Raw genomic sequence first — 16,798 nt, 5'->3', positions numbered from 1 at the left:
AGTTCTAGTTTTCTATTCTCTGAGTACAGGTAGGATTAACACCCCGTTTAACGTATATAAAACCATCTTCTAAAAAAGAGACACATTGCAAAGAAAAAATAAAAACCCACCAACAAACAAAAGGGGGATGGGACATCACTTATCACTTCATCTTGATCATTTAACCTTGGAATTCTTTAGGCTAAAATATCGTAAGTCTGACACTAAGCAACCGGTCCTACAACTCACAGAGGAAAGAAAGTTGTCCATTTGGGGTGGCAACTCCTCTTATCGGTTTTTCTTTTTAAATAGTGGGGGGATAAAAGGGATGAAAATGGAAGAAAAAATAGTATCAGATATATTTCTGTGTCATATAAGTCATTGATATCAGAGGCGTTGATCCTGGGGGCAGGGGGGCGATCGCCCCACCAATGAATAATTCCGCATGTGTAAAAATAAAATAAGATTGTAATGTTACACAAAAATCAGCAAGCGAGATTTAGATACCAACTCGTTCTTTATTTAAAATCGTGCTCAAAATGTGCGCTTTTCAGATTGGAATATAAAAAATTTCAGCTCGCGCTTCGCGCTCGCATCATTTCTGTAGCAAAAACCCATACTTTTTATGATTAAATAGGTGAATCCCGCTTCGATTTGCAATCTTTTGTTGGATATATATCTTGTTCTTTATTAAAAACGTCCATTAAACTGCCATTTTTTTTCAGATTGAGATATCAAATTTTTCATCTCACGCTTCGCGCTCGCATCTATTGTTCTTTTAGATACCCATCTTAATCATTGGTACCAAAAATGCTTAGAATATCAAGCTTTCAGGTCAGAATAAAAAGAAATTTCAGCTCGCTCTCGGCACTCGCATTATCTGTGTAGTGAGATTCATGTATCTATCCTCCTCATGAGTTACTACAAGCAGTCCTAAACAGGTACCTTTTCATGTTTTCATGTCAGTATACTAAAAAAATTCAGCTCGCGCTTCGCGCTCGCATTAATTTGTTGGTGAGATACGTGTCTCTTTCTCATGAGTCATCTGTATAAATATAATATAGGCCTATGTGTATGTGTAGGGGTGTGTGTGGGTGAGTTTGTTCGTTTTGTGTGATCGAGCGCCTTTGGAACGTTGATTCATGATTTTGTCCCCCCCCCCCAATCTGAAAAATGGATCGACGCCCCTGATTGATACCCATACTATTCGATTGATAAAAGAATGATATCTCATTTCAGGTGGTCTCTTTTTTCGATCTCCACACCTTCCCTCGCTCTCATTCTCTCTCTCCCTCTTTCTATGTCTGTCTGTCTGTCTGTCTGTGTCCCTTTTTCTGCATTATCCTGCCTCTGCCACCGTTTAGACGATCGTAATTTCAATATTGCTGATATTAAATATCTAAAAAAATGAAATGCACTTTTCGTTTCGTTTTGGCAGATGATCAACCACCCAATATAACGTGTTCCAATCAAACCATTCTGCTTGGCAACGTTGTATCCAATTATGATGTGATCGTTTCTGATAACGTTGATGAGCAATCGTCTCTTCTGGTAAATTATGCTCCAAAGAGACCAGGTCAAAGGTTGGATCTCGGCATCAATGAAGTATCAGTGAATGTTACAGACTTAGCAGGGAATATCAATAACGCAATCTGCTATATCGATATACAAAGTGAGTAAAGCTGTGATTTATGTCACAGATTCACCCTTAAACAATACTGGAAGGGGGCATAAAGCCCCTCCCCAGATGTTTTCCCGTTAATTCCGTATTCATGGTATTAACATGTGAACCAGAGAATGCCGAGAAGTACAAATCCAATGTAAATTATGTTTCCAGACAAAATTCACAACAGGTGGGTGTTTCATAAAGCTGTTCGTAAGCAACCGCGTAGCCAGGATTTCATTTTGGAGGGGGCGGTAAATGCACGCGAAGCGTCCCAACCCAACACTTACAGAGCGCGCAAAGCGCGCTCCCTAGGGGGTGGGTGGAGGGAGGGGGAGTTTCCCCCTCCCGCGCGAAGCTTTTGGTGTTTCATAAATTAAAATGAAAAGGAGCCGTCTCTCTTGTCTCTAGTACCTATATCAGCTCCAATTCAGTTGACTATATTGTGATTTTGAACCTTGCTTTCAAAAGTGATTGTGAACGCACAAAAAGGAATACAATGGAGGAAATTAAAATCATAATAACTCCGCGCGAAGCGCGGAAGCTAAAGCGTTTTATCAATTTTTTGCCATGAAAAGGGTCCCGAGAAAAGGGTATTCTCAAAGATATATTGAATACTTCCCTTGGAAAGATCAGATTTGATTACAAACAATTTAGCGACAGTGCATATCTTTAACTCGCAAAACAGAGGAGAAGAAGTGTATATGCCGGGAGGAAGATATTCCTCCCCGCGCAGAGTAATAAAACTCTGAAATTTCAAAGGGCGGACGTTTCATCAAATGCAGATATATCTAATACCCCATCGGCTCTAATTCAATTGATTTCCTAAGATTATTGAACTTCATTACAAGGAAAGTAGTGGGCAAAAAGTTGAAACTTCTGTGATTTATTAAAATTATATAAAAAAGGATGCCTAATTTCTTTGACTTATCCTGAAGCGCTTCATTTTGAATTATAAAGAAACCTAAGTGTCATTCCAAATTTCAAACTGAGGGCGCAAAACAGGACAGGAGATGAATGTGCAGGGAAATAACATGAAGATTAATAGAATTTGAAAAAAAAATATTGTACTTTTTTATTTAATACGACACGAATTTTATACATTCCTCTTTTTAAATTAGGAACCTGTTTGCCCCAAATTATGGTTGTTTAGTAATGACCTGAAAAGCGGGAGAAGTTGACTTTATGGAGGTGACGGCAGAAATTGATATAAAGATTTTACCCGCCCGGAGCCGACCCGACCAGAAGTTGCGCGATCAATTAAAAAAAAGATAACTTAATATATATACTTCGGCCTAACCTTACTCTAATTCCATGCCTTAATCTATACATTTGAACTTTAACTGGCAAGAAACACATATAGCTGAGGTGGAAAATCAGGGTTAGAGAAAGGGTGGGGGAAACAATGGAGAACTTCAATATTGTCATTTAACCGCGCGGAAGCAAAATGCATATATAAATTTAGAGCAAAAGTGAAGGAGTTTCTTCTGAGAAAAAAAATAAAGAATAAAAAGAAAAAAAACCCGACAAAGCTACCTTTCTTCCCTTTCCTCCCTTCCCTTTTCCTTTTTTCCCTTCTTTCTTTTCTTTTTGTTGACGTTTTTTTTTTTTGGGGGGGGGGGCGACCGCCACCACCGCCACCCCCCCTGGCTACGCGCCTGTTCGTAAGATACGAATGACTTTACGCACGACTGGTGATCCTAGCTTTCTTGTGCAAAATGATATCCCTGTATAATTGATATATGACCTAAGAACATGTTACAGTCGTGCGTAAATAGTTGTGCGTAACTTTACGAACAGCTTTATGAAACACCCACCAGTAATCTTTAAAAACGAGATGGACGGAAATCATGCCTTCTGAAATCCCCTACAATGTAATGTTGTCATTGGAGGGGATTTTTTTTTTTTAGAATTCATGACTTCTGTCAATTTTGAGTGATGAAACTTTACCTTTTTTTCAAAGCTGTAGGCTTATACTTTTGTGGGGTTACCGTTACTATGTTAAAATATGTGCTCATTTCCCCTAGCAAGCTAGTGGATAATGAACTACAATATTCGATGACATGTTGTATGTGTCACGTAGTGTCAAGTAATTATTTTATTTATTTATTTTTTTATTTTTTTTATTTTTTTATTTTTATTTTCAGTTTTATTTAATCAGGGTGGCCTCATCAGTTAACAAACTGCTGTCCTTGAGGGCCCTGAGATAAAAATCAATATGTACAATATTTACAAAGAACGAATACATAAATCAAAATGGCATACACTAAAACAACAAATAAAAACATTAAAAATACAATCTAATAAAAGATCAACATTGAATTTCAAGAAACAAAGGAAAAAGAAAAGGCTATTGGAAACTGCTGCATACGATTTAACGGGAAAAGGATGGATGACTGGTGACAGAGTTATGTTCACTTGATTGGTAATAATTTGAGTAGAGATTGTAATGTTTGCCAAGTTAGAATATGAATATGATTGAATAACGCAATGTTACTCCTCTTCGTTGCAAGGCTTATCAATTATTCATTTGTTAAACGAGGCACGGAATGAATGGATGAAACGGAATAGCCTGGCGTTGATCTTTCCTAAGATTATTCCATTCTGTGGTCCCGATGTACTGAAAAGTCCTCTTGCCACTATTATTATGTAGAGGAGCACTGTTTACCTGCAGAGATGCAGTGGACATTGATCTAGTTCTTATATCATAATTATGTTTAATAAACCATTCACTTGAATATGGGGGAGAAATACAATTAACACATTTAAATACTTCACACATTCGATGGAAATGCCGTCTGGGAAAGAGATCTTTCCATTTTAGAACGGAAAATAAATCATCATCCTTGCCATTCTGTTATGCAATTTGGTAAGTCTATCAAGGAGGCCGAGAGAGGAATTAGACCAAACTATGTCACAATAATCAAATTGGGGCATGATCAAAGCATTACAGAGTAGTTTGAAAATATCATCAGGGATATAAGGCTTTGCGGATCGACGTAGAAATCCAATTTTTCTCGAAATCTTTTTAGCAATGTGATCTATGTGCCTTTCGTATGTCAAATTTTCATCGAGTATAACACCTAGATACTTAAAATTGGATACTCTCTCAATTTCCTTATTTCCAATAGAAATCTCAACATTTTTGAAATTATTGAGTCGCTGTTTGGATCCAAGTATCATGTATTTTGTTTTACTAGTATTTAGTGTTAACTTATGAGTTATAACCAATTACACACTTCTTCTAATCCGGCTTTCATATTTGATTCTAGTTCATTAGGTGACCTGGCTTTGAAAAGTAAGACTGCGTCATCTGCATACATGTTGATTTTACATTCGATACCTGATAATGATTTAGGAAGAGTATTTATGTACATGATAAACAGCAATGGCCCTAAAATTGAGCCTTGGGGGACTCCATATTGAATAGCTCTCATATTAGATAATTTATCATCCACTATTACCTTTTGTTTCATGTTAGTGAGATATGATTTAAACCATTCATATTCAAAATTTCTCACGCCCGCATTTCTTAAAATATCCAATAAAATCGCGTGATCTACAGTGTCGAACGCTTTCTTGAGATCGATAAATAGTGCACCAGTAACAAGACCATCATTCATATTAGTTAATACAAAATCAGTTACATCAAGTACGGTGGATTGAGTCGAGTGCCTCGGCCTGAAACCTGACTGCTGCGGGTATAGGAAATTTGAATTTTGCAAAAAATCATACAACTGGTTGTGGACCGCTCTTTCCAGTAATTTAGATACCAATGGTAAGACCGAAATCGGTCTATAGTTTTCAATTAAGTTACGATTTCCGTCCTTGAATAGCGGTGTAACTATCGCAAGTTTCCATTCTTCTGGAAATTTTCGTGATGAAAGAGAAACATTTATTATGTGTGTTAACGAAGGGAGTATGGGCCGGCCGGCGCAGGCAGCTTTCAGGAGCTTACATGTTATATTGTCAATCCCCATTGCTTTCTTACTTGGCATGACACGAATTTGTTTTTCAACAAAAGACGTAGATATCGGTTGGAATTTGAAAAGTGAATCATTGTTGCCATGATTAACTGACAAAACCTGGCAATCACGAACAAAACTTTTGGCCTAGTTTGCTCCAATTTGAGTAAAGTGGTCGTTAAAATTGTTTGTCTACTTTGTTATCTGCTAAGGGTAAAGTATTTGATTTCCGAATGGAAGCAGCTTTTTTTGTCACATTCTATAATCGGTTAATGTTATTTTTGTTTTCTTTCACTTCTTTGTTGTAATATTGTTTCTTCAAATATTTCCCCATGTTGTTAACTTTGTTTCTAACTAGCTTAGCTTCCTTCCAATCATTGGTGGTTTTTGCATTTGTGAAAAGATAATCTCTATGTCTCCCTAGTTCAATCATTTCCTTTGTCACCCAGGGTGCCATGTATTTAGTACGAATACGAATTGATCGAAATGGAGCATGAATGTTGCAAACGCCATCAAAAAGACCTTTCCATATATTCCATGCAATATCTACATCTTGACACTCAAGTACCTCATTCCATGGCCGTAGCATCATGTCACATAAGAACTTTCATTTTCAAAGTGTTTATAATTTCGGAGCTTAACAATTTTACATACATTTTCTGTTTTATACTTAATTTTCCTATTCAGGAATAGCATAAAGTGGTCACTGAGACCATACGGAATAACATGTGCTATCACACGTTCTGGATGTGACACCAATGCAAGATCAATGCATGTACTTGACCTCTCAGTGATTCTAGTAGGAGAATTTACAATTTGGGAAAGCTGAAATTTGCAACACATGTCATCTATCTTAGATTTATCACTATCACAAAATATATTAAAATTGAGATCTCCTACGATCACGACCTCACGATTGTTCATATCTATTTCAGATATAATATTTTTTAATTGATGCAGATATTCGTTTTTCTTTTTGGGAAAATAAACAACACCAATTATAAAAGAATTACTTTCTTTAGGTGATATTTCAATCCAACATGATTCGAATTCAACGGAACTATCACCAAGGTCCAAATATATGAAATTTAACTTATGACATATAAAAAGCAGTACCACCATGAGTATCCCTACCGGGACGATCATGGCGTACAATACTATTACCGGGTATATTTATCTCATTATTATCAATCCCATCATGAAGCCAACTCTCGCTGATTGCGAGTGTTTGGATTTCATTTTGAGCTAAAAGTATTCGAATCTGGAACAAACTCTGTGCATTTAGATGAACAATTTTAAAACCAGATATATTTCCGATACTATCAAGAGGGTTGGTAAAATTAAGATGTTCAGATAACGAATTGTTTATGCAGTCATCATGAGTATCAATAATCAGATAATATCACTATTCAGAGAGTCCTGTTTGATAGGTTTCAAAACATGTTTATTTGGAGATTCAGAGTCCTCATAATATAGTTCACAGTCTCCGCATCGTTTACATTATTATATCGTCACAAGAATCCGCCTGATCATATTCATTTATTTCGCTGCATATATTAGGTTCAATGCAGGGAAAACTTGGTTAGCATGGTTTAAGTATGGTTGAGTCGGTTTCTCACTGTATCCAACCATTGTTCCCAATCTCGCGGGAAGACTCTGCCCCGTGGCCTCCGTTTGCGATGGTTGGATTGCAACTTCTTCCCGTAAGACCATGATAGTTACTGATTAAATAGATCATAATTTTTTACCCAATTTCTATGATTTCTATCCGTGATTTATCAATTAATCTAATACGTATTGCAAACTCCCTTGATACATAACATTTAATTCTTACCAAAGTTCTAATTTTCTATTTTCCTTCTTTTTTACACTAACCTCTTTTTCTGAAAAAGTGACCGAATTGCCGGTCGATGTTATAGATGCAATAGCTGTTTCTACGGGAGGCACATCCTTTCTTTCTTTTAATTACCGCTTGAACGAAGACCTAACTGTCCACAATTTCTCATTCTATGGTGATGGAATAGATGAATCAATATTTGTAAATGGAGAAGGACCGCAATTAGGAGTTTTATCAAATGAAGTCAACAACATCGTGATAAATGCAACAGATGGAGTGCTGTCCAAGACATTTCAGTTTGTACTAACTGTTGAAAGCAATCAAACAGGTAATTCTAGTTTCCCGGATTCACAATCACTATCAATGGAGCAAGGGTGCTATGTTAATTAGGTTAATATTCGTCTATCCTTCCATTTGTACAAGCATATTGAAACAAACACAAAACCAATGATTTACATATTATAATCGGGTTATTTTCATTCAAATGTCATTTTTTGCTGGTTTGATATCACTCTCCATGCCTACCCTTTTGCTATTATTCAAATCAATAATTATGATTTCATACCTGCTGACAGATATCAGACATTATGTTTAGCTAAATGAATTTGTAATTTTACATGAACTGCAAAAGACAATAAATGGTCCATTAGTAATGACATTTTTCATTCCTAGGATTGCATTTCACACACTTTCACCGAGATTGACGTCTTCTTTGTTTTTGACAACATCAATAAGTTCCACTTCTATTTTCTTTTAGAACGTTTTCATATTTTTTCATATATTTTTCGTATTTTTTTAGAACTTTCCATCAAATTATATCTATGTAAGACTTTGTACATGTACTGATCATGCTGATATAATGTGATTTTTTTTGGTCCTTGATACTTTTTTTGCTTTCTATTACTTTTGTTTCTTGAAAAAGTAAGTCGGATCCTCTCTGGAAACGTTACTTTGGCAAGGATTGGTGACAATGTTGCTAGTTTTACAGACGATCTAATGGATAATTCGACCACAATCTATATTGACACCGCAAAGAAGGTTCAAGCACAGGTAAAATAAACAGAGATATAGAAATAACTATGTGAAGACTTTATTGAATGTCGCTCTACACTCGTTAAAATATGCGTTAGTTCTTTTTCTTGATATTTATGTTTCAAGTTTGAATCATAATCAGATGAAATGAATAAGAATAGAATAAAGAACGTGTTGTAAAGTGCCTTAAAAATTATTTACCAAACTACAACAATGGTGTTGTAGAATTCTAGAAGACTAATTCAGGGGTGGATCCATGACTTTTCAAGGAGGGGCACATTTTCCCGAGGAAAATTTTGACAAGCACAAAAATAAAATAGATAAAATTTAGATAAGATTTTAAACAAAAAATTAAATATAATAATATTTCGTCCACGAAATAAATTGACAAGCAAAAAAATTGGTGGTACACTTCTGCTTTAACGGCATTTTAAGATTACAAATGGTAATTGTGCCTCTCAAAAGGGGGAGGGCACTGGCCGACCCTTGCCCCCCCCCCCCCCAACTGGATCCGCCAGTGGACTAATTGTGATTCCATCAAAGTTAAAGTTACTCATCGAAAGGAATGTGTCCAAATACCATAAACAAAGCGGGGACCAGAGCTGGCAATGCTTGATTTGGATTGGATCAGTCCGATGAACAAATACGGTATAGCTGTCGAAAAACTATCGCTAGATGGCTAGAGTTCGGAGTGACGCATGATTCACGACTCTGATTTGATAACCGCGAAAATTAAGTTCAGATATTGCACAATCCCGGTGAAAACTATATAAGGTGCATGGAATCCTTCCGTAGAAATGATAATCCAAAATATTATAAGTAAAATACAGTGCGTATCAAAAAAAACGGGACAGATTTGAAAAGTCTAAAAAATTTTAGTTTCAAATAATAATGTCTATAATTTTGGTGTTAATAGATGCTCTAAGGTCTTATCTTTGAAATGCAATTTAAAAAAATAAATTTTATTCATGCTTGACCGAACACGGGACGTTTTTGTTTGGGGTTCAAAAAGAGGCTTGCGCCAGAATTGCAGAATATGTGTAATACAATGATCAGACTTCTTGCTAATCAGGAGACTCCCTCTTGACCTTTTCATTATCTGTGCCACAATTTTCGAATTATGTTGTCAAATTTCATTTACAAAGTTATTTATTTAATTGAATTATTTTGTTTTTTCATTTAAACTTCTCTTACCTTTTAATTTTCCTTCATAAGTAACTGAGAAAAGAAGATTTTTTTTGTTAACCCAAGCAAGAAGATTTGAATTATTAATTGGGAAAACTTGTGATTATTCAAATCGTTTTATTATGTGAAACAAATTATGTTATGTACCTTTAAAAGACATGAATCTATTTTTCAATGGGTCATTAATTCGTTGACCAAGTTTAATTGCTTGACAGGAAACACAGGAAGGGATTCATGTCTTTCAATGACAATGGTGTATTGAGTCAATTTTGAAGGAGCTAGATATGGCAGATCGGGTAAAATGTATTAAAAAGTTGTGAGCGAGCGAAGTGAGCACGCAAATATTCCCACTTTTTTTAATTACAATATCAAATTTTGTGATAGATTTTGACATAATATTCAGCAAATAATATCATATTTTACTTTCTATCTTTCCTTTTATTTCCTGTCCACTTTTTTTCGTGGTCATGATTTTTTTTAATTGAGGGGGGGGGGGAGCAACCCCCGAGCGCCCGCCCATCTGTGTGGCTTTGTTCAAAAGGCACCATAACCTTTGTAGCACATAATGAAAGGATTTGAATAAAAAATCCATGCTCTCCCATAATTCGGTTGAAAAAAATAATTTTAGCTTGAAGAAGGAATATTCAAAGCTATAACAGAAAGCATATTAAAAAGAAATAACAGAATAATTCAATCAAATAAATAGATCTGAAAATGAATTTTGACCGCATGATTTGAAAATTATGGCAAAGATAATGAAAAGGTTAAGAGGAAGTCTGCTAATTAGCAAGAAGTCCGATCATCATTTACTCATATTCTGCAATTCTGGCGCAAGCCTCTTTTTGAACCCCCAACAAAAACGTCCCGTGTTCGCTCAAGCATGAACAAAACTAATTTTTTTTTAATAGCATTTGAAAGACAAGACCTTAGAGCACCGATTAACACCAAAATATAGACATAATAATTTGAAACTAAAATTTTATAGACTTTTCAAATCTGTCCCGTTTTTTTTGATACGCACTGTATAGGTAAAGTCTAGATAAGTCCCAAAGTATGAATCCCAAGAGAAAATTAATGGATATTAAAGGAAAGTCACTGAACTCATGTAAACACGTATTGACCTGACAGTGTTATAAGAGCAAGTGGGGATTATTGATCATGATGAGAAAACGAAGTTAGCGAGATCGATGACTAAGTTCATATTGATGTTCATTGTTCATCTGAAAAATGGATCGACGCCCCTGCATGTAACAATCATATTATTGGTGATTTACTCTGATATGATTATTCTGATTGACTGCTGTTATTCGAGTTTCTTTCCCTTTTCATGTATTCTCAAGCTCGATATGGTATTTAGAAACACATCAGGTTTCATCGCTTCAAGAGTCACATCATTTAGGCCTGGAAGTGTTATTGCCGTTTTCATACTTATTTACGATTCATCATCGAGTGTAACTGCTGAAGAGGCTACTGACATATTTAGAAATGCAATAACGTCAAATGATGAGGTCAATCCCGGTTCAGGACTCTACCTTTCTTCAAGTTCAAGCTTCTTCATTTCTTGTGAGTCAATTCAAATTTTACATAATTATGCATGGTATATCAAATGATTCATGTTACCTTGGTTACCAAACACAATCTTAATTTGCCTTATGTTCTGGGAAATTGACCCCGTGAGTCAAGTTCAGGTTTATATATATGACACAACTAATGTACCATTGGTCAGTGATGTAACTCGTTAAGGAATGCTTAGACATGTTAGAGAACAATGGGATATTATAACAAGAGTGCTTATCCCCTAATTAAAATAATGTGAACAAATTATTAGAATATATGGAGTTATATCCCTTACTGAAAATTTGTTGCTATTTTGATTGGTCGAGAGCCCTTCACGTGACTAATCATAGTTTCAACAGAAAAATGAAATTCATCGGAGATCAAAATAGTTCGTGAGGTCAGAATAGAATATTTTTTTAATACTATTTTGCGTCAGACTAAAAACCATGCAATCACTCGGGCACAGCGCACGAAATTGCAACGGCGCAGACCCTCGGATAAAAATGTTTCCACTATACTTTCTCAAACCCAGCATAATTGATTGAAAATTTTAAATGAACAGTTAATTTGTCTCAAACTTTATTCAGTTCCCTGTGGACACATCATCTGTGAAAATGATGGAATATGTATAACAAATGATGGATCGGAGCCAATATGCAGGTAAGATGTTATTACTGTTACACTTCTAAATCAAAGTTTATAAATTAACATAGAAAACTCACTACAACTACTATTACCACAACCACATGAATTTAGCTCACGACTATGACTATATTATTACCACAACTACATGAATATTATCTCACGACTATGACTACTATTAGTATTATTACTACTACTACTACTACTACTACTACTACTGTTACTACTACTACTACTGTTACTACTACTACTGTTACTACTACTACTACTACTACTGTTACTACTACTACTACTACTACTGTTACTACTACTACTACTACTACTACTACTACTGTTACTACTACTAATAGTACTACTACTACTAATGTTACTACTACTACTACTACTACTACTACTACTACTACTACCACCACCACCATCACGACTACTGCTACAAATTATATTGCAGGAATCAAATTTAGCAAAAGGCGGGGATCTAGGGTTCATCTTGAATTCATCTTTGTAGGCCTGATATAAAGGAATACCTTTATCATCGAGCTTTGATGTAGGTTTCCAGCGAAACTTTTTATTTGATCATTCTAGAAATAAGTGGCATAATAAAATTTGTTTTTTAATTATATTAATTGGTTTAATGCATCTTCCATTAAGTTGAATATAGCAAATACTTTGTTTTTTATATTCCGATCTAAAAACTGGACATTTTAAGCATGTTTTTTTAGATAAAGAATAAACTATGTATGTCAATAAACAAAGCGAGTTAGTCATATTAATATCAGTTGTATCTTACTATGTACATAGGTGCACGGATGATTGGACGGGGGATCGATGTGAAATACCCAATGCACGTGAGTTTTTGCTTTGCTGTTTCAACTGTTATTGGTTGATAGAATGTTGATATTTTCGAGGAATATGATTTGTCATGTGTACATCCTTTCACTATTGTGTTAACGATGTCACGAAAGTCACTTGCATATGACAATAGGGATGTTTTGTGGAAGATTCGGATTTGTAATAGTTATCGGGTGACAGATAGCACTAATACTAAAAAAAATTATAAAAAATTGATTGAAAACTCATCAGGTCCTTGTGTTTTGAAACAGGACTGGAATTATACCTTATCTACACACACAGAATTGTTTTGTACAAGTAGTATAAAAAATTATACCACTGGTTATCCCGTGCCTCAGCTAATAATTGGTTAAAACTTAACCAACTGCAAGTTGTCTAAAGTTTATACAGCAATTGCTTAAATGTTTTAAGCAATAATAAGATAAAGGTGTAATACAATTGTGTTGCTTAAACTTTTAACTTAAGGAGTTGGTTAAAGGAGTTGCATAAATATTAGGCCATTATTGGTTAATTTGATTATTTTAACCCACACTAATTGCTTAAATTTGTAATATTGTTGTTTAAAGAGGTTGTTACTATTCCCCGAACCTGGGGACTTGATGTCCTGATTGGGCAGTTTAAAGGTGAGTAGTTTACCGTATATTTAAGCGTAGTGTTCACCGTAGTATATATCGGGCTGGAGCTCCCCTGGGTACCGGTACCCCGAAGGCTACTCGGTACGGCAGTTTAACGTCACGTTGGCCTCGCTCGTGGACGCCAGCCCATGCCAGAGCCATGACGCAAATATTATCGTCAAATTTCAGAAAATAAAATCACCAAAATTACAGTATTTTGTTCTTAATACTACGGTGAACACTACGCTCAAATATACGGTAAACTACTCACCTTTAAACTGCCCAATCAAGACATCAAGTCCCCAGGTTCGGAGAAGTTCCTCCACCGGGCACGCTATTTTCTTCTGATCGCCAATTTCCAATCGACGATCGATACAAAAAGTGACGTCAGAAGCCTTTGCGCGCGGCACGAAACAGCACGAAACCGCAATCATGACTCATTTTTATGCAATGTTGAATACTTTCATAATTCTTTGGCGCGAAAATATTGGTCACGTGACTCGTTTTATTCAATGTTGAATAATTTTTAATATATCGTTCGATTTTTTTTTTTATTCAACGCAAATTTATAAAGCAACTCTATGCTTTTAATACAACTTCCGCAATTTGTATACAATTCTATTTTAACTTATGCAATTTTATACCGCGTTTTGTGTGTGTAAGCAGGTGTTAAGGTCCACGTGTTACTTATCCAACTACCATTAGACATATCGGATATCCTCTGTAACATTTCACTATTACCCTATAGTCCTTATCCAAATGAGCAGTAAAAAAAAAGATATTTGAAAAAAGAAAAGCGATGAAATCAAGACTTGAGAAAATGAGTTTCCCTGTTTTAAGGAGGAAAATAAAAATGGTGTCTTTTTTAATATACAGCCAATGTTGGTTTCTTTGAAACATGCTGAGCTATAAACCCGTACACTTTAAAAATATTTGGTAAAATTTTAACCAGCACGATGGTAATTATGTGTCCAACTAATATAGGGTAGTATTTTATCCAATGCGGGAAGCATAATAATTGTCCAGTATAAGGTTAAACAATCAGCAGCAATTACTTAAGAATTTTCATCACACTGGATAAATATAAATGCCCAAAAGAAATGCCCAATGTTGGTTGGACAGATAATGTAATCACCCTCATGGAGCATTTTCACCCAAAATACAGTGTAGTCGAATTTTGACCGTCTGTGTCATACTATGGATCTACATGGGCATAGTTAATACTTTAACATTGAGGCTGTGTTGTTTTAGTTTGGAAGTAGTCTGAAAAAATTATCCGGGCCCCTTTATTATTATTGTTTTAAATAGACCCTGAACGAATAGTTGTAATAATATACTGTTTATGGGTTACAAAAGACTATCATTCAAAATATTATTGGACAACAGCAGATCGCATAACTGTTCCGAAAATTAAGTGAAACTTAAACTTCCTTTAACTTTCTTATTTCACATTCGATTTTGAAGAATTATCGTCAACCTTATATATTTGTTTGATTATCTCTTTCCCTTCAAATCATATTGTCGGGGGTTGGGATGGACTTGTCCGTTTAAGTAAACAAAAATAACATTCTATTTCACAGAGCCGTGATCAATGATATTTAGGTCATTATTTTCATTATTGATTTCTGTTTGCCACATCCCTATCAGAGCCAAACCTTGTTGGGATAATCGTCGGAACAACAACAAGTGCTCTTTTCTTGATCATTGTGACTATCTCCTTGGTTATGATTGCTGTGAGAAATAGAATGATTAGGATGTACCAGAGTAGCCAGGATCTGTCCGACTCGGCACCAACATATTTGACGTCTCACAGAGACTACAGTAATGAATCACGAGGTTGGTTTTAAACTAATCACCACTAACAGTGGAACACGTTTCAAGTATTGATTCATTAAGATTGATTCGGCTTTTTATCTAATGCCGATTTTTTTTTAGTATCATATTGAAAGAAAACTTATCAAATGATAAATTGAAATGAAAATAACATAATTATAGAGGTATATGATAAAGATTAATTAAAATGTACACATATTACATTGATATATAATGATTATGAATTATGATATTTACTGGCATTCAAAGCCACAAAGTAAATACCGTAAGTTAAAGAATCCATAATATGTACATTCTTAACCAACCCTGGGGAACGTACAGTCACAGTGGACAGTATGTTGCCTATCATTTTAAGTGTGTAGAAATTTAAAAACCAATCATTCATGCCTTTCTCAAATCAAGCATCTTATATTAAGATCACCCATTTTAGATTATTAAACTCTTTTAAAAAGTTTACCCGATATTGGGTAAAATGGGAACATGCATGTTGGTTGGGTAAATAATATTATGTAAATTTTACGCAATGTTGCGTAGAAATTTACCCTTAAAACATGCATTTTGCCCAATATGTGGTAAAAGAAATACCCAGCAAAAATGCATGTTCCCTTTTTACCCAATATTATGTAAAATTTTACTCGGTGTTTTTAGAGTGTATGTACTTTACATGTTACTATTGTCATTGTTATTGGGATGTTATCACCTCAAAACAATTATTATTCAAATTATTATTTTATTGTACATAGGAAAACCCATTGTACGTCACAATGAACAAGAAGAAACTAAGATGGACTATTCATATTGGAATTATGCGATGGATAAGGACTTAGTTCTGTTCAATAAATACAAGAGCAGACAGCAAAGGAGACCCAGTCAAAATTTTAGGACAAGGCCGTATTCCACTCGACGTTCGCCGGTAGGTGTGCTTATTTATCAGGAATAAATATATATAAAAGTGTTTATGCTCATATTAAAAAATTCCCCTTTCCTGTCACTGGATATGCTATTTCCGGCCCTCTGATTTTGTTTTGGGGGTGGGGGCTAGCTCGTTACGCCCCTACTCCCTGTAACAAAGCGCATAGGGTATGCCCCCTTTGTTTTACCTACATTTTGAATATCATCTAATTTTTGTTAGTATAGGCCTACTTTATTAAAGTTTATGATGTAAAAATAAATGGAGAAGAAAAAACCTCGATATACCATTGGATTTCTCTCTTTCCCTCAAATTCGCCGTACAACGGTGATCATTGTATTTAATAATAATAATAATAATATAGGGTATTTATATTGCGCACATATCCACCTTGTTAGGTGCTCAAGGCGCTCCTATATTATATCCTATATTATATTTACTATTTGTCTATGACTACTTAATACTATATACTTGTCAATACCTGTTCTGTTGTATACTGTAAGCTTTTTATTTGTATTTATGTATTTTTGTGGCGTAATGGGCCAAAATTTTGAGGGGGCTAGATGTGTCGCATCAGGTTGAATTTATAAGAAGTTGCGAGCAAAGCGAGCGAGCAAAAATTTTGACATTATAATGAAAATCCAATTTTGTGATAGGTATGGGTTATTCTTACAATTGTTTTTCCTTCATAAGTAGTAAAATGAAAATGTGAATACTGTTTCCTTGTTTCAA

At 35.0% G+C, this 16,798-nt stretch overlaps 1 protein-coding gene across 1 annotated transcript; it reads left to right on the top strand.

Annotated features, from left to right (window-relative positions):
* The first annotated feature begins 1,421 nt into the window (after positions 1–1,421).
* Positions 1,422–16,096, top strand: LOC129254719 (uncharacterized). The gene is made up of 8 exons (XM_054893234.2): positions 1,422–1,651; positions 7,500–7,772; positions 8,367–8,494; positions 11,002–11,224; positions 11,806–11,878; positions 12,659–12,705; positions 14,971–15,159; positions 15,900–16,096. Coding segments are annotated over exons 1-8 (1,131 nt in total). The 5' UTR covers positions 1,422–1,650.
* The last annotated feature ends 702 nt before the right edge of the window (positions 16,097–16,798 follow it).

The sequence above is a fragment of the Lytechinus pictus genome, chromosome 1 (assembly GCF_037042905.1).
Source record: "Lytechinus pictus isolate F3 Inbred chromosome 1, Lp3.0, whole genome shotgun sequence".
In the NCBI taxonomy this organism is placed as follows: Eukaryota; Metazoa; Echinodermata; class Echinoidea; order Temnopleuroida; family Toxopneustidae; genus Lytechinus; species Lytechinus pictus.
Note: the sequence above shows the minus strand (reverse complement) of the source record. Positions and strands in the feature narration are given on the sequence as shown.